The sequence below is a fragment of the Salmo salar genome, chromosome 12 (genome assembly GCF_965601325.2).
Source record: "Salmo salar chromosome 12, fSalSal1, whole genome shotgun sequence".
Classification (NCBI taxonomy): domain Eukaryota; kingdom Metazoa; phylum Chordata; class Actinopteri; order Salmoniformes; family Salmonidae; genus Salmo; species Salmo salar.
The window spans coordinates 62,532,740-62,551,644 of NC_138302.1; the positions used below are offsets into that span (position 1 = coordinate 62,532,740).

Below are 18,905 nucleotides of genomic sequence, written 5' to 3' on the forward strand. Positions count from 1 at the left end.
CACCAGGCTGCTCATTATAGCGCACATCTGTCACCATCGTTACGCGCACCTGCTCGTCATCAGAGTCACCTGGACTCCATCACCTCCCTGATAACCTTCCCTATATATGTCACTCCCTTTTGGTTCCTTCCCCAGGCGTTATTGTTTCTGTTCCAGTGTTTAGTCTGTGCGTTGTTCGTGTTTTTTGTTTTATGTTGCATTTATTTATTAAAACACTCACTCCCTGAACTTGCTTCCCGACTCTCAGCGCACATCGTTACAGGCAGAGATAAGAAATTGCTGTCTTTTTAAAAGATCTCTTACCATGGTAGATACATGAATACACATACTGTAGGCTATACATTTATTTCTTTAAAGAGAAAAGCCAGGTCTCTTTTTTTCTTGAGGACCGCATCTCAGTAGTTGTGGTTTGGAAGCAGTCTCACTAAGCAGAGAGATTAGGTTAGTGATAATGAGGAAGTGCTGCTTGTGACAAAGTGTTAAAGGCCCAATGTAGCTGTTTTTATATCAATATCAAATAATTTCTGGGTAACAATTAAGTACCTTACTGTGAATGTTTTCAATCAAAATGCTAAAAAAAAATATATATATATAGCTTCTTAGCAAAAGCAATTTCTCAAGCAAGAATTTTGCTAAGACTTAGGAGTGGTTTGAGTGGGAAAGGGAAAACAGAAAACTAGCTGTTATTGGCAGAGGTTTGGTATTCTTTCTTATTGGTCTTTAAAAGAATTTACCTGATGTCACCAGGCAGGCCAACACTGCATCCCATCAAAACCACCTGAAATTTCAGTCTGTCTTTCGAACAGCTACATGAAAAGGGCATTATCATAATTTTCACAATTTCGCAGTATTATTCCAACCTCATAGTGTAAATATATGTAAAACACAGAAAAATCTAATTTGACTGCACTGGGCCTTTAAGTGAGGTCGGGCAACGCAAACGATACCCTCAGCTGTCTGAGCTGTATCCTCTACAAGAAACTTGCTGAGTAGGTGAAACATACTTAGATTTGACAGTGAACGGCATTATATAGCGACACAGACTATTGGCCTATCACGTTAATCAATATGGGTACAAAAACATTTGTGTGAAAATGCTATAGAAAGCAGATAAACAAACAGGAGATCTATTACTGTGCTGAGACATAACAATAAGGCATACAAGTAATCAAACTCATGGAATACTATGGAATTATACATAACTAATACAAACAGATACAAAATGTAATAGCAATGTAATATAAAGCTTAACATTAAGGGACTTACTCAAATCAACACAAGCCTGGGATAGTTCTGAGTTTGTTATGGAAATGAGTAGAGTATCAATGTTAATCAATGGCTACTAGTGTTTCAGGAAGAAATTCAGACATGAAGAATGTTTTTACGCAAATGTTGGTTCCTTTATGGCAGTGGTCCTTCAGCAGTCAGTGGACCTCTGCTCCTGGGTGAAGTTTCCCCTAGGTACAGATCTAGGATAAGCATCCACTCACCCAATCCAAACCTGTGGCTCAGTTGGTAGAGCATGGTGTTTGCAACGCCAGGGTTGTGGGTTCGATTCCCACGGGGGGCCAGTACGGACAAGAAAAAAAAAAAAAAAAAAACAAGTATGGTATGAAATGTATGCATTCACTACTGTATGTCGCTCTGGATAAGAGTGTCTGCTAAATGACTAAAATGTAAATGTTAACCATTAGTGGGGAAAATGAAAAACTGATCCAAGATCAGTGTCAAAGGGCAACTTCACCCTACACCCTGGACCTCTTCAGTCTCAGTGCTGCAGCCCACCTTTCCTCTACTTGAGGTGGAAGAAGCCTGATGATTTGGCAGGAGCAGCCATCAGCATGTTGGCTTGGTTCTTGTGTGTGATGTGGATCTGAACACAGGGTGGAAAATTCAGGAGGTTTTATAGTCATCCTAGTCTACAACAGTGTTTCTCTTATCCCCATACCCTCTTGTGGTAGGCAAACATTTTTGTCCTATCTCTGCACGGACACACCTGATTGAAGTAATTCAATTATTATCGAAAGTCAGGACAATCCTTATCCGGCAGGTAAACTTTGAATTTTTATAGCATTATTTGAGATTCATTTTAATTTAGGGGAATTTTATAAGGGAAATACTTGTTTTGGAATTGTTTTAATATTTGCAATATTATTAATTTCCATGTCCACTCTACGACCGGAAATGCCCTTGTCCAGAGCAAAGGATCCCAATTTCAAACTCTCAAAAAATGTGTTTAAAATTGTATAAACTGGCAATAATTAATATTAACTGAAAAAAGGATCTTATGTCTTTTCTTGCAATAGCCCTCTAAAACTTTAAATAATATTGATCTCAAAACTGTGATTCCTAAAAATGTTTGGTCCCCCCAAAAATTGGTAAACTCTTGTCAGATTTGTCTAAAATCCTAAATGATTCAGGAATGAGCAGGGTCAGCTCCACAATAAGGACCATTTCTTCATGTCCTCATTACATGTAGTGCAACAAGACCGCTCATGGTCTGTAAAGTTCTCTACTTTTAATACATTTAAAACAAGCAATATTGAAATCACCATGGTCACAACCATAAACTGTCAACTCCATCTCCTTGATAGGATATACATTTTGGTTCAGATATGTTTATTTATTTTAGGGTTTATAGTCATACAGCAACGGAGGAAAAACAAAGGGATAATGTTTGCTTTATAAAATATTGTTTTATGTTCTTTCTCTAGAAAAACATGCCAAAATGCTAACGAAATTAGCTCTGGAGCATAATATAGTGGTATAAAATGAAACAAAAGTAAGTTTGGAGAGTTGTACTAAACATTTGAATAATCTGTTAGAATTAAACAAATCAAGGCCTTCAAACACTTGTTGAACTATATAAAAATTAAAAGCCTTTTATAGCATCAAACGGAGTTGACATAAATCCATTTAGTTGCATTTTATGGATATTTTTTGGAAGAATTAGGATGTTGTTCCTTTACATGGTGTGATAGGTGATACTTTGGTCTATCAAAATATATACAGTTGAAGTCAGAAGTTTACATACACCTTAGCCAAATACATTAAACTCAGTTTTTCACAATTCCAGACATTTAATCCTAGTAAAAATTCCCTGTCTTAGGTCAGTTAGGATCACCACTTTATTTTAAGAATGTGAAATGTCAGAATAATAGTAGAGAGAATGATTTATTTCAGCTTTTATTTCTTTCATCACATTCCCAGTGGGTCAGAGGTTTACATACACTCAATTAGTATTTGGTAGCATTGCCTTTAAATTGTTTAACTTGGGTCAAACACTTTGGGTAGCCTTCCACAAGCTTCCCACAATAAGTTGGGTGAATTTTGGCCCATTCCTCCTAACAGAGCTGGTGTAACTGAGTCAGGTTTGTAGGCCTCCTTGCTCGCACAAGCTTTTTCAGTTCTGCCCACACATGTTCTATTGGATTGAGGTCAGGGCTTTGTGATGGCCACTCCAATACCTTGACTTTGTTGTCCTTAAGCCATTTTGCCACAACTTTGGAAGTATGCTTGGGGTCAACGTCCATTTGGAAGACCCATTTGCAACCAAGCTTTAACTTCCTGACTGATGTCTTGAGATGTTGCTTCAATATATCCACATCATTTCCCTTCCTCGTGATGCCATCTATTTTGTGAAGTGCACCAGTCTTTCCTGCAGCAAAGCACCCCCACAATGATGCTGCCACCCCCGTGCTTCACGGTTGGGATGGTGTTCTTTGGCTTGCAAGCCTCCCCCTTTTTCCTCCAAACATAACGATGGTCATTATGGCCAAACAGTTCTATTTTTGTTTCATCAGACCAGAGGACATTTCTCCAATTAGTACAATCTTTGTCCCCATATGTAGCTGCAAACCGTAGTCTGGCTTTTTTTATGGCGGTTTTGGAGCAGTGGCTTCTTCCTTGCTGAGCAGCCTTTCAGGTTATGTCGATATAGGACTTGGTTTACTGTGGAAATAAATACTTTTGTACCCGTTTCCTCCAGCATCTTCACAAGGTCCTTTGCTGTTGTTCTGGGATTGATTTGCACTTTTCGCACCAAATATGTTCATTTCTAGGAGACAGAACGCATCTCCTTCCTGAGTGGTATGACGGCTGCGTGGTCCCATGGTGTTTATACTGGCATACTATTGTTTGTACAGATGAACGTGGTACCTTCAGGCGTTTGGAAATTGCTCCCAAGGATGAACCAGACTTGTGGAGGTCTACAATTGTTTTCTGAGGTCTTAGCTGATTTCTTTTGATTTTCCCATGATGTCAAGCAAAGAGGCACTGAGTTTGAAGGTAGGCCTTGAAATACATCCACAGGTACACCACCAATTGACTCAAATTATGTCAATTAGCCTATCAGAAGCTTCTAAAGCCATGACCTCATTTTCTGGAATTTTCCAAGCTGTTTAAAGGCCAGTCAACTTAGTGTATGTAAACTTCTGACCCACTGGAATTGTGATACAGTGAATTATAATTGAAATAATCTGTCTGTAAACAATTGTTGGAAAAATTACTTGTGTCATGCACAAAGTAGATGTCCTTATTGACTAGCCAAAACTATAGTTTGTTAACAATAAATGTGTGGAGTGGTTGAAAAACGAGTTAATGACTCCAACCTAAGTGTATGTAAACTTCAGACTTCAACTGTATATATTTCACATTTGTGTTAATATTAAGACAAATATTTGTGAATATTTGAGATTGGTCCGTCTTTCAAGAATCGCTGAATTAATGAATCACCAAGACCTTGATTAGTTGTCTGGTGTGTCAGTGGAGGGCTAGAAAAAAATGTGTCTGGTCTGGTAAGGGTTGGGAAATGCTGATCTCCAGTACATCACATTGTATTTCTGAAACAAAATAGAGTCAAGCGACTTGGCCCACTGCTAAAACTAACAAGCCAACATAAGGACATCAACAATGTTTATTTTAGAATAAATGTTCCTCCAGTTGTCACACTTTCTAATTCAATTGGTCATAGAGATCCCATGGCCAAACTCACTTAAGGGGTATATTAACAACACTTACAGTGCAGGGAGGCTGCATCCAGGGCTCACCATCAATCTGCATAGGCAAGGCTTTATGTGTCCTGAGGAAGGCAACGAGATAGAGATACGTTTTAATACCAAAAGTTAAAAAGGCATAACACCTGAAGAATTGTGTATAGAGCCTGTATTAAGTCTACCTGATAGTGATCTGTGATGTTTGAGCCAGTCTGTGTCCAGCCCTCTTCAGCCCAGAATAGATCTGACCCATCTCAATCGCACCCTCCAACCCCACCACCTCAATCCGCTTGTCACTTAGGTCTGTGGGGGGGAAAGAAAACAGGAAAATATATTGTCAATAGCTCATTAAGCAGACATTCATTCTCATACATAGTGACTTAACTACTGTAATACAAATTATATCATAATAATTTGGTGGGTGCTTATATTGGTCCTATTTTTTGCATGTACACGTGTGTATTAATACGTATGTGGAGAGTGGGGTCATGGCCAGAGTCTGCCATTATCAACGGCGACTCTGGAGCAAATAGGGTTCAGTGCCTTGCTCAAGGGCAGATCAACAGATTTTTCACCTTGTCAAGTATTCGAACTTGCGACCTTTTTGTTAATGGCCCAACACTCTAACCACTAGGCTACCTGCCGCCCTCCAAAAATAAGACCATACGGGCTGTGTAAGGGGAAAAGTGACAATATTACATACAATGCTACAGTAAACATTGATATCACTAGGCAACAAAATAAACCTCCAACAATGTATGAGATAAGCATGCCCTAAAGTACCTTGTGAGCTCATTTTCAGAACGTCGTGGTCAGTGACGACCTCAGGCGACCTCTCTTCTGACATATTGTCTCTGTCTGCCTTCTTAGCCTCACCCCACAGGTTGGAGCCGCCGTGCATGCTGGGTATGTTGATGACTGCAAGGCCCTCCAGAGAGTGACCGCTCAGGTCCAGGGGTGTCCCACAGCACTGAGAGATAGACGGACAGACAGACACGGTCACAAACGGGTAAAGAGACTAAATTAATTATTGCTAAGACTATCTACAGTGCCAGGAAAAAGCATTTGCCCCCTTTCTGATTTTCTCTATTTTTGCATATTTTGATACAGAATGTTATCAGATATTCAACCAAAACCTAATATTAAAAGGCACCTGAGTTCACAAATAACTACAAAAATGTATACTTATTTTATTTAACTAAGAAAGTTATGCAACACCCAATTTCCCTGTGTGAAAAAGTAATTGCCCCCTTACAATCATGGCTGCATTCCAAACACTTAAAAGACACACCCTATCCCCTCAGCCCTCAAATTAAGTGGACACTTCTGATGACGTATCATGATGTCTGACGAGTATACACTTGCAGGGCAAGGGGTGAGGGAGGAAGGAATGATTTTTCAATGGACCGTGCTTGCTCGGAAATTCGTCACTCGTTCATCCCGCGATGATTGTGTTTTCAGCCACCGGTAGCTTACCGGTGCTTTATATGTGCTACAGTCAACTATGATTACATGTCTACTTATATTAACTATATAATTATTAATATACGCCTAGTGTATGATAGCTAGCAAAATAATTAGCTAACTAACGTTAGCCTGCCTAGCTACTTCTGAAGAAGGAAAAACATTTATTTATACAATTTCCAAAAACTAACTAAACATTTTTATGAGACGTATTTGTGCATTAGTAGCACAATTTCTAACTTATTTACAAATATGGCCGCGGGGATTCCCCCAAGAGCATAGGGCTCAGGGTTTAGGGCCGAGGTCTGTCTACTTTGAGTTTGAAATGCAGCCAATATCTGGCTGTGCCACCTTTAGCTGCAATGACTGCAACCAAATGCTTCCTGTTGTTGTTGATCAGTTTCTCACGCCGCTGTGGAGGTATTTTGGCCCACTTTTGCATGCAGAACTGGTTTAACTCAGCGACATTTGTGGGTTTTCAAGCATGAATTGCTCGTTTCAAGTCCTGCCACAAAATCTCAATTGGCATTAGGTCTGGACTTTGACTAGACCATTCCAAAACTTCAAATTTGTTGCTTTTTAGCCATTTTCATGTTGACTTGATTGTGTGTTTTGGATCATTGTTTTGCTACATAACTCAGCTGCACTTCAGCTTCAGCTTACAGACGGATGGCCTGACATTCTCCTGTAGGATTCTCTGATACAGAGCAGAATTAATGGTTCTGTCTATTAAGGCAAGTATTCCAGGTCCCCAAACCATCACACTACCACCACCATGCTTGACTGATGGTATGAGGCTCTTACTGTGGAATGCAGTGTTTGGTTGGTGAGGTGAACGAATGATCTCTGCATGTGTGGTTCCCACCGTGAAGCATGGAGGAGGTGGTGTGGGGGTGCTTTGCTGGTGCAACTGTCAGTGATGTATTTAGAATTCAAGGCAGACTTGACCAGCATGCCTACCACAGCATTCTGAAGTGATACGTCATCCCATCTGGTTGGCGCTTTGTGGGACAAGCATTTGTTTTTCAACAGGACAATGACCCAAAACACACCTCCAGGTGTGTAAGGGCTATTTGACCAAGGAGAGTGATGGAGTGCTGCATCAGATGACCTGGCCTCCACAATCACCCAGCCTCAACCCAATTGAGATGGTTTGGGATGAGTTGGACTGAAGAGTAAAGGAAAAGCAGCCAACAAGTGTTTAGACTGTTGGAAAAGCATTCCTCATGAAGCTGGTTGAGGTCCACAAGACTTCTTAACAGCTTCTACCCCCAAGCCATAAGACTCCTGAACAGCTAATCAAATGGCTACCCAGACTATTTGCATTGCCCCCCTCTTTTATGCTGCTGCTACTCTGTTTATTATCTATGCACAGTCACTTTAACTCTACCTACTAACCAGTGCCCCCGCACATTGACTCTGTACCGGTACCCCCTGTATATAGCCTTGCTATTGTTAATTTACTGCTGCTCTTTAATTATTTGTTAAGTTTATTTTTTATTTATCTATTTTTTACTTAACACTTATTTTTCTTAAAATTGCATTGTTGGTGAAGGGCTTGTAAGTAAGCATTTCACTGTAAGGTCTACACCAGTTGTATTCGGCATGTTACAAATAAAAATGTATTTGAGATAATGCCAAGAGTGTGCAAAGCTGTCATCGAGGCAAAGGGTGGTTACTTTGAAGAATCTTGTTTAATACTTTTTTGGTTACTACATGATTCAAATGACGGGCCAAGCAAGTTTCTTCTTCTTATTGGTGTCCTTTAGTAGTGGTTTCTTTGCAGCAATGTGATCATGAAGGCCTGATTCATGCAATCTTCTCTGAAAAGTTGATGTTGAGATGTGTCTGTTACTTGAACTCTGAAGCCTTTATTTGGGCTGCAATTTCTGAAGTGCTAATTCTAATGAACTTATCCTCTGCAACAGAGGTAACTCTGGGTCTTTCTTTCCTGTGGCGGTTCTCATGAGAGCCAGTTTCATCATAGTGCTTGATGGTTTTTGCAACTGCACTTGAAGAAACTTTCAAAGTTCTTAAAATTTTCCGGATTGACTGACCTCCATGTCTTAAAGTAATGATGGACTGTCATTTCTCTTTGCTCATCTTCTGTATACCACCCCTACTTTGTCACAAACTGATTGGCTCAAACGCATTAAGAAGGAAAGAAATTCCACCAATTAACTTTTAACAAGGCACAACTGTTAATTGAAATGCATTCCAGGTGACTACCTCATGAAGCTGGTTGAGAGAATGCCAAGCGTGTGCAAAGCTGTCATCAAGGCAAAAGGTGGCTACTTTGAAGAATCTCAAATCTAAAATATATTTTGATTTATTTAACACTTTTTTGGTTACTACATGATTCCATATGTGTTATTTCATAGTTTTGATGTCTTCACTATTATTCTACAATGTAGAAAATAGTAAAAATGGGAAATACAGCCAGTGGGAAATACAGACCTAAGGGGGTAGTAATGTTCTGTAGTTAGTTGCGCCGTGATTGGCTCAGTGTTCTGTCACTCATGGGGACACTATGTCACCGCTAAATCTACAGGGAGAGCTCGAAAATTAAAGTCCCTTGGGTGCTGCCATAGATTTACATTAGACGTACCCATCCAAGAAGGCTCAAGGTCATTGGCCACAGATAAAATGACGTCAAATCACGTTATATCTACCGTAGCTTTGATTGGACTGATCATGTCAACATCATACTTTCAAAATCTTAGCTAGACAAGCAGTCATCATCATTAATCAAGTCGACAGTCTACTGGCAAATCCTTTTCAATACCTGTCATTTGAAGATAAAACACATCGGCCATAAACATTACACAACAAGTTGGAAATCGCAAATTCAGGAATCAGTGTCTAACTGCAAGCGTTGCAAAGCAATCACTAGCCTGCTATTCAGTGGAGAGGGTGTGTGGTCCAAGTCTGGGTTTAAGGGTCTCTTTTCCAAGCTTAAAAAGGATAAACTTTCACAATCAACACCATGTGCCAGAAAAGGTTGAATACATTGGCCATGTTGTCAATCCAGCATGAATTCTGACGCGTTCAAAACAACTGGAAACTCGGAAATCTCATACTTCAGTGAGTTCAAGTCAACTGGAAACTGGAAAAAAAATTGTGCCGACTGGGAAAATACGGTTTGAACGGTCATCCAACTCGGAATTCCAAGTCGGGAACCCGGGCCTCTTTCTAGAGCTCCGACCTGAAGATCACTGACGTCATGATTCAACCTTGTTTTATTTTTTTGAGTTCCCAGTTATCTTCAAAGCACCATAAATCCAGAGAATGCCAGACATTGATGACAAAGTTTGATGACAAAATTTACCCACAAGGACTGCCACGCCACCTTCCTGTTCAAGTGAGCACAGCACAACAATGTGAGTCCAAAAATGTATTGTATGCTGCTGCATAAATTATGTAATATGCCAGGGAGATATGTATACTGTAGCTAAGAAAGTAATACTAAGTGTATGTTGTGTAGTAAGATGTTAGTAGCTCATGTGCATCACCCTAATAATTTGGTTCATTTACCCCTCTTAATTTCGCCTGCTGTTCTAACTTGGTAGTCCACATGTAGCCTATAGACTGTTTTAGAGAAATGTAATCATTGAATATTGTATGAGCTTTCATTGTCTGCTTATATTCCCCATTTATTTATCCTTCGGTTCGGACTTGGTGTACATAGACAATACAGTAAGAACGGCCCATGTGCTGAATTCTGTCGCTGTACATTTCAAGTGCTGAACAAATAGTTATATTGACTACGTCCGTCCTAGCTCGCTCATTAATGTCTTAATCGAAATTACGGATTGCCTCTTATGCGCTCATTGTCAGTAGAAACCACATTTGTTTAAGCAAGTCAGCCATTTCAGTTATGTTTTTTAAAAAGGCAGTAAATGAGGCTGAATGAACTGTTTCGCTGCCAGACAAAGCTCCACTGATAGCCAGGTGTAGCGGTGGTAAGGATTCACTCCATGGTGCTGAAAAGAAAGCTCTGCTGTTGGGATGACTTTATGTAGGGCCTAACAGTTTGTGGGTAACCTTTGTCGCCAATATAGTGGAATTAATGTATTGTTTAGTTTTGTTTTGTGCCGTGGCTTTGCTGGCATGCATCATAAAAAAAAAAAAGTTGAATTTGCCCCACCAAGTTTTACATGATAAAGTCGCAAGTGGACATGGGTCCCATTATGCCTGGCGAAAACCAAACACTGCATTCCATAGTAAGAACCTCATTAATGGAAGGAACCATGAATTCTTCTCTGTATCAGAGAATTCTACAGGAGAATGTCAGGCCATCCGTTTGTGAGCCAAAGTGCAGTTGGGTCATGCAACAAGACAATGATCCAAAACACACAATCAAGTCTACATGAAAATGGCTAAAAATAAACAAATTTAAAGTTAAAGGTGGCACAACCAGTTATTGAGTGTAAGGGGGCAATTACTTTTTTACACAAGGGCATTGGGTTTTACATAAATTGTTTATGAAATATGAACTGTGTTATTTCTTGACTCAGGTTCCCTTTATCTAATATTAGGTTCTGGTTGAAGATCTGATAACATTCAGTATAAAAAAAATATGCAAAAGTAGAGAAAATCAGAAAGGGGCAAATACTTTTTCACAACACTGTACACTTAAACTATGGTAAGATCCATTTAACCACAAACTAAAATGACTAGGATTCAAGACTCTTCAGTGTTCACCTCAATGCTGAGACACTCCTTTAGCTTCTTGCAGGAGGCGGAGATGGTCTCAGAGGTGGCAAACTCAAAATACCACAGTTTGTTCTTCATCCTTACAGAGAAAACAAAAAGCACATTGTTTTGGGTCAGTGCTCAGAGATAAACAAAATCACACCCAGCCATAACAGATTTTTCACTCTATGCACTCAACACTCTTTGTTTGATCCTTGACCTTTCAGTCACTCTCACCTGCTGTTGAACTTCTGAGGGTGCTTCTCCCTCATGGAGTGAAAGCGGTGTGCAATGGAGGCATCCTGTCAATTAACCCATAGTAGCATTTACATGTGTTCAATAAATTAAATAAATCTTTATCACCACAAAAGGGCAATTTGTAACAATAAGAAAACAAGAGCACAATGACAAGAAAAATCACAATCACATACAGTGCCTTCGGAAAGGATTCAGACAGACCCTTTGACTTTTGACACATTTTGTTGTTACAGCCTTATTCTAAAATGGATTAAATAAAATACAAATTGCAGCAATCTACACACAATATCCCATAATGACAAAGCAAAACATTTGTTTTATATTTAAAACAGATACCTTATTTACATACGTACAGTTGAAGTCGGAAGTTTAAATACACCTTAGCCAAAAACATTTAAACTCAGTTTTTCACAATTCCTGACATTTAATCCTAGTAAAATTCCCTGTTTAAGGTCAGTTAGGATCACTACTTTATTTTAAGAATGTGAAATGTCAGAATAATAGTAGAGAGAATGATTAATTTCAGCTATTATTTCTTTCATCGCATTCCCAGTGGGTCAGAAGTTTACATACACTCAATTAGTATTTGGTTGCATTGCCTTTAAATCGTTTAACTTGGGTCAAACATTTCAGTTAGCCTTCCACAAGCTTCCCACAATAGGTTGGGTGAATTTTGGCCCATTCCTCCTGACAGAGCTGGTGTAACTGAGTCAGGTTTGTAGGCCTCCTTGCTCGCACAAGCTTTTTCAGTTCTGCCCACAAATGTTCTATGGGATTGAGGTCAGGGCTTTGTGATGGCCACTCCAATACCTTGACTTTGTTGTCCTTAAGCCATTTTGCCACAACTTTGGAATTATGCTTGGGGTCATTGTCCATTTGGAAGACCCATTTGCGGCCAAGGTTTAACTTCCTGGCTGATGTCTTGAGATGTTGCATCAATATATCCACATAATTTTCCTACCTCATGATGCCATCTATTTTGTGAAGTGCACCAGTCCCTCTTGCAGCAAAGCACCCCCACAATGATACTGCCACCCCCGTGCTTCACGGTTGGATTGGTGTTCTTTGGCTTGCAAGCCTCCCCCCTTTTCCTCCAAACATAACGATGGTCATTATGGCCAAACAGTTCTATTTTGTTTCATCAGACCAGGACATTTCTCCAAAAAGTACGATCTTTTTCCCCATGTGCAGTTGCAAACCGTAGTCGGGTTTTTTATGGCGGTTTTGGAGCAGTGCCTTCTTCCTTGCTGAGCGGCCTTTCAGGTTATGTTGATATAGGACTCGTTTTACTGTGGATATAGATACATTTGTACCTGTTTCTTCCAGCATCTTCACAAGGTCCTTTGCTGTTGTTCTGGGATTGATTTGCACTTTTCGCACCAAATATGTTCATTTCTAGGAGACAGAACGCATCTCCTTCCTGAGTGGTATGACGGCTGCGTGGTCCCATGGTGTTTATACTGGCGTACTATTGTTTGTACAGATGAACGTGGTACCTTCAGGCGTTTGGAAATTGCTCCCAAGGTTGAACCAGACTTGTGGAGGTCTACAATTTTTTTTCTGAGGTCTTGGCTGATTTCTTTTGATTTTCCCATGATGTCAAGCAATGAGGCACTGAGTTTGAAGGTAGGCCTTGAAATACATCCACAGGTACACCTCCAATTGACTCAAATGATGTCAATTAACCTATCAGAAACTTCAAAAGCCATGACATAATTTTCTGGAATTTTCCAAGCTGTTTAAAGGCACAGTCAACTTAGTGTATGTAAACTTCCGACCCACTGGAATTGTGATACAGTGAATTATAATTGAAATAATCTGTCTGTAAACAATTGTTGGAAAGATTACTTGTGTCATGCACAAAGTAGATGTCCTAATCGACTTGCCAAAACTGTAGTTTGTTAATAAGAAATGTGTGGAGTGGTTGAAAAACTCCAACCTAAGTGTATGTAAACTTCAGACTTCAACTGTATTCAGAACCTTTGCTATGAGACTTGAAATTGAGCTCTGGTTCATCCTGTTTCCATTGATCATCCTAGAGATGTTTCTACAACTTGATTGGAGTCCACCTGGGGTAAATTCAATGGATTGGACATGATTTGTCTATATAAGGTCCCACAGTTGACAGTATATGTTAGTGCAAAAAACAAGCAATGAGGTCTAAGGAATTGTCCGTAGAGCTCCGAGACAGGATTGTGTCGAGGCACAGATCTGGGGAAGGGTACCAAAAATTGTCTTCAGCGTTGAAGGTCCCCAAGAACACAGTGGCCTCCATCATCCTTAAATTGAAAAAGTTTGGAACCACCAAGACTCTTCCTAGAGCAGGCCGCCCGGCCAAACTGAGCAATCAGGGGAGAAGGGCCTTGGTCAGGGAGGTGACCAAGAACCCGATGGTCACTCTGACAAGAGCTCTAGAGTTCCTCTGTGGAGATGGGAGAACCTTCTCTGCAGTACTCCACCAATCAGGCCTTCATGTAGAGTGGACAGACGGAAGCCACTCCTCAGTAAAAGGCACATGACAGCCCGCTTGGAGTTTGCCAAAAGGCACCTAAAGACTCTCAGACCATGAGAAACATGATTCTCTGATCTGATGAAACCAAGATTCAACTCTTCGGCCTGAATGCCAAGTGTCACGTCTGGAGGAAACATGGCACCATCCCTACGGTGAAGCATGGTGGTGGCAGCATCATACTGTGGGGATGTTTTTCAGTGGCAGGTGCTGGGAGACTAGTCAGGATCGAGGCAAAGATGAACAGAGCAAAGTAGAGAGAGATCCTTGATGAAAACCTGCTCAAGAGCGCTCAGGACCTCAGACTGGGGCAAAAGTTCACCTTCCAACAGGACAACGACCATAAGCACACAGCTAAGACAATGCAGGAGTGGCTTCGGGACAAGTCTCTGAATGTCCTTGAGTGGCCCAGCCAGAGCCTATTTTCAGGTCTGGAGAGACCTGAAAATAGCTGTGCAGCGACGCTCCCCATCTAACCTGACAGCTTGAGAGGGTCTGCACAGAAGAATGGGAGAAACTCCCCAAATACAGGTGTGCCAAGCTTGTAGCGTCATACCCAAGAAGAATTGAGGGTGTAATCGCTGCCAAAGGTGCTTCAACAAAGTACTGAGTAAAGGGTCTGAATACTTACGTAATTAATGTGATATTTCAGTTCATTTTTAATAAGCAAAAATATCTAAAAACCTGTTTTTGCTTAGTCATTATTGGGCATTGTGTGTAGATTGAGGGGAAAAAAACAATTTAATACATTTTAGAATAAGGCTATAACCTAACAAAATGTGGAAAAAGTCAAGGGGTCTGAATACTTTCCGAAGGCACTGAAGCTACATCACTCACAGATGTCACTGTGATTGTGATTTGTCTTACCAGTGTGCTCATGTCTTCTTATTGCTGCAAACAAACTACCAAAACTGACAGGCAGGATAAGGCAGTTAAGAGAAACACAGGTGATTGACTGTTGGAGTCTGTACATTATCCAATCAGCAGGCTCTATGACCCCAAGGTCGTCACTCACCACGCCAATAGAGAAGTAGTTATTGATGATCTCGTTGGGCACAGGGTCTCCTATCTCCTGGGGGTCCTCTGAAATCACCTGCACACTCCAGCGGTCCATAGGAACCAACGAGCTCTCCTCGACCTCCTTCAGAATCTCTCTGAGATCTGTGCCCTCGTAACCTGCAGAGGTTTCCATGGACACAGAGGGTTTACACAAGAGAAACACATGACTACCGTTTATTTTGGGGTACTTTCCTTTTAACCAAAGCCATGGGATGCATTCTAAATAGCAGGGTATTCCCTATGGGCCCTGGTCAAAAGTAGTGCACTACATAGAAAATAGGGTGCAATTTAGGACACACACACCATTATGTTAAACACAGCCCTTACCTCCTCCCCAGTGGAGGCAGCGAGCAAGGTCGTTCCCTGTGCCAAGTGGCAGGACCGCCACTGGGGGACGCACCGGTAGGTCAGCTTTGTCTGAGAACACACAGAGGCAGCCATTGTTCAGCTTTAGAGAACCCCAGAGACCTTGACTACTGCTCATGAACCTCTGAGGGGACAGGAAGCAACCCACACCTATAGCATCTAGAATCCAGCCGACTGTGCCGTCTCCACCACACACCAGGATCCTGTAGTCATGAAGGTTCCGAAAGAAGTGCAGTCTGATATGGATACACATACACATTAAATCAACCAAAAGTATTTATACAGCCCCTTTTTTACATCATCAGTTGTCACAAAGTACTTTTAGTGACCTTTCCCAAGCCACATAGAGAAAAAGCATACTATAATTAAGCAATAAGGCCTGAGGGGGTGTGGTATATGGACAATATACCACGGCTAAGGGCTGTTCTTCAGCACGACGCAACGTGGAGTGCCTGGATACAGCCCTTAGCCGTGGTATATTGGCCATATACCACAAATCCCCGAGGTGGCTTATTGCTATTATAAACTGGTTACCAAAGTAATTAGAGCAGTAAAAATACATGTTTTGTCATACATGTGGTATACGGTCTGATATACCATGGCTGTCAGCCAATCAGCATTCAGGGCTCGACCCACCCAGTTTATAATACCAATGAATATAATATCCCATAAAAAAGGATTAAGAAACCATATACCCACTGTCATAAGGGAAACATAATGCTGTCATAACAATAACATAACAGTCCACAAACAGTCTACCTTCCCACCTCCCACCCCTGATCAAACTGCACGTGTAGTTACCCTGGTCCAGGGCCTCCATTGGAGAGGTTGTAGACCTGCCGTGGGTTCAGTAGATACTGAAACTTCCTCAGCACTCTGAAAAATACATAACAGTCACTCACAGGAGTACATTAGTGCAGGCTAGGAAATGTTTTATGATGCCTGTCCTGATCTGCCCTTACCTCTCCCCCTGCTTCCCTCCACTCTTTGGGTTCACAAACACCAGGAGAGGGTGGGTGTCTGGAATAGGAGCAATCTGCAGAGAGAGATAAGATTAACGTGTTAATTCCCCAAACACTGGTGTGCATGCCATGCAGCAGCCAGCACAATACAATTGCAGTCTATAAGAGTGACAGAAGCAGATCCATAGCAAATAAAAATGCATTACTGGCTTTCACACATTTGTGTTAAAGCACATGCTAATGGCTAGGGCAGGGCTGACAACCCTCTTCCTGGAGATCTACTGTCCTGAAGGTTTTCAGTCCAACCCTAATTTAATGTATCTGATTCAGCTAGTTAAGGTCTTGTTAAGCAGCTAATAAGTAGAATCAGGTGTGTTAAATTAGGGTTGGACTGAAAACCCACAGGACGGTAGACCCCCGGGAAGAGGGTTGGGCAGCCCTGGGATAGGGCCAGTAGTGTGTGTGAAGTAGATGGTACGGTGTCCCTGTCAGTGGAACTAAGAGGACCCTACCTGCAGAATGTGCCCGTCTGGGGTGATGTCCTCCAGGTTAGTGTCCTCCATGGAACTACTCCTTCCTTCTTCATCCTTCTTCAGAAACAGAGAGGGTTAGGAGCATAGCAAGGGATATACATATTTGACACATACTGTAGTATTATTGGATGACAAAAAAATCTGCCAACATTTTTTGCTTTTAGCTGAAGCATAGCCTGAATGGCTATAAACAGTGTGGCTTCATTTGCAACTCTTATGGAATGGAGTCATGGGCTTGTCGTGGGTTCAATGGCTGACCTTGGAGGATGAGTATATGGCCCACGGTGGCAGAATGTGGTCTCGTAGCAACCCGCAGTCGCACGATGATGACCCGAAGTTGACACAGTCGTCATGGCGCTAAAACGAGACATTCATTGTAAAGACTAGTGGCAGCATATGTGTACACATACAGCCAAGAACGTAAACGCACACACACTTACCATCTGTTGGCACCACACGCAATGTTTCCCTGCCAGGGTCTTGATCTTCTTGTTGCAGAAGTGACACTTACTGGAGTCACAGTCAGCACTGACCCAGCCGTGAGCTGGAATCTGGAGCAGACAGACAGAGGGACAACATCCACAAACACATATGAACACTATAGCCACCGGGGCAAGATGTGAAGGCTTTTATGTTTTCCATTTTGCTGACTGCATACACACTCTTGAAAAGGACATGACTATGATCAGGTGTGCAGATGAATCAAAATGATATGAAACTTACTGTTATTCAGGTCTAAAAATCATGATTCTGGTATGAAATGTGAAACAGAACTCTATTAAGGCTCACCCCAATCTGTTTTTTGGATTTAACAAAGGTGCAGGCACATGGACCAGGGTTCTTGTTGGCACAGTGACCATGGACAGTGTACTTGCACACTGAGGGGGAGAGAAGAACAAGGCCACTGTTAAGCATTTCTCTTTGAAAATGTTATTGTGTTTTTGCATGTAGTTCGCAGTATCAACAATGTGCAACTCTCTTCCATAGGCAAGATAATGGATTAACTACTAAATGATCTGCACTCAACCTGTCTATCATGAAAAATGAGGGTGGGCAGTGTGAGTGCATGGTGAGGGAAGCTGAACTTGTTTAATGTATAAATAATAAATTGACTATTTTAATGAAAAGTCAAAAAGATTGTTTCCCTACTAGGCTTAGGTTTGAGTAGCATATGGTACAGATCTGTGTAGCAATCAGGGAACCAATGGGGAATAAAGAACTACAGCAGTGGTCACTAACCCTGGTCCAGCAGAGCTATAGGATGTGCAGGCTTTTATTCTAACCCAGCACTAACACACCAGAATCAACTATTCATACAGAACTTGATTAGTTGAATCAAGTGTGTCAGTTGTTGGGCTGGGACAAAAGCATGTATGCCCTAAGGCCTGTACACTGTAGCTCTCAAGGACCACACTTCAGTCAGTGACAACAGAACTACACTCTCTACTCAGACACTCAGAACTTCGGTCTAAGTATATCTATGAATATGAGACAGAGGTTTCCCCCTTGTGACGGCATAGAGCTATTACAGATGCAGCAGAGGCCCTGTTTCCTGAGGCCCAGCAGCATGCTCTGACACACGTTGCAGTACACAGGCTTGTTGAAGTGCTTCATTCTCCAGATGTGCTGCCCGTCCCTCTCTGCCATCTGAGAGAGAGAGAGAGAGAGAGAGAGAGAGAGAGAGAGAGAGAGAGAGAGAGAGAGAGAGAGAGAGAGAGAGAGAGAGAGAGAGAGAGAGAGAGAGAGAGAGAGAGAGAGAGAGAGAGAGAGAGAGAGAGAGAGAGAGAGAGAGAGAAAAAGAAAAAGAGGGGCAGGGTCTTTGTTAACAACTAATGTAAACAGCAGGGTAGTCTCTCTTGCATTGTAGACTCATGGCAAGGGAGACACCGTGGCTGTGCCTCTGAAGCGATTAACAGCATGGTAAAGTAAACAGCACGCCAATCCAAACAAGTACCATTTGTATGTGTGCAGACTTATTTCTGATACAGTATTGCCAACAAAGTCTGAGGGCCGTAAATAGATAGATTTTTGGATAAGACAGGGAGGGACAAGATAAGACATAACT

At 41.4% G+C, this 18,905-nt stretch overlaps 1 protein-coding gene across 3 annotated transcripts in view; it reads right to left on the reverse strand.

Moving 5' to 3' along the window:
• Positions 1-329: 329 nt before the first annotated feature.
• Positions 330-18,905, reverse strand: part of LOC106565409 (diacylglycerol kinase alpha) — a 32,119-nt gene continuing 13,543 nt past the window's right edge. For 2 of the 3 annotated variants that reach the window (XM_014132512.3, XM_045691589.2), the window contains exons 9-24: positions 18,370-18,487; positions 17,630-17,718; positions 17,281-17,391; positions 17,099-17,197; positions 16,820-16,897; positions 16,308-16,381; positions 16,147-16,221; positions 15,496-15,581; positions 15,307-15,396; positions 14,936-15,096; positions 11,391-11,455; positions 11,163-11,253; positions 5,778-5,964; positions 5,177-5,297; positions 5,020-5,080; positions 330-1,873 (exon numbers count right to left, since the gene is read on the reverse strand). In XM_014132512.3, coding sequence (XP_013987987.1) covers positions 1,793-1,873; positions 5,020-5,080; positions 5,177-5,297; positions 5,778-5,964; positions 11,163-11,253; positions 11,391-11,455; positions 14,936-15,096; positions 15,307-15,396; positions 15,496-15,581; positions 16,147-16,221; positions 16,308-16,381; positions 16,820-16,897; positions 17,099-17,197; positions 17,281-17,391; positions 17,630-17,718; positions 18,370-18,487 — 1,587 coding nt within the window. In that variant the 3' untranslated portion in view covers positions 330-1,792. The remainder of the gene's footprint in view (positions 1,874-5,019; positions 5,081-5,176; positions 5,298-5,777; positions 5,965-11,162; positions 11,254-11,390; positions 11,456-14,935; positions 15,097-15,306; positions 15,397-15,495; positions 15,582-16,146; positions 16,222-16,307; positions 16,382-16,819; positions 16,898-17,098; positions 17,198-17,280; positions 17,392-17,629; positions 17,719-18,369; positions 18,488-18,905) is intronic. The other variant, XM_014132510.3, reaches the window with a different exon arrangement.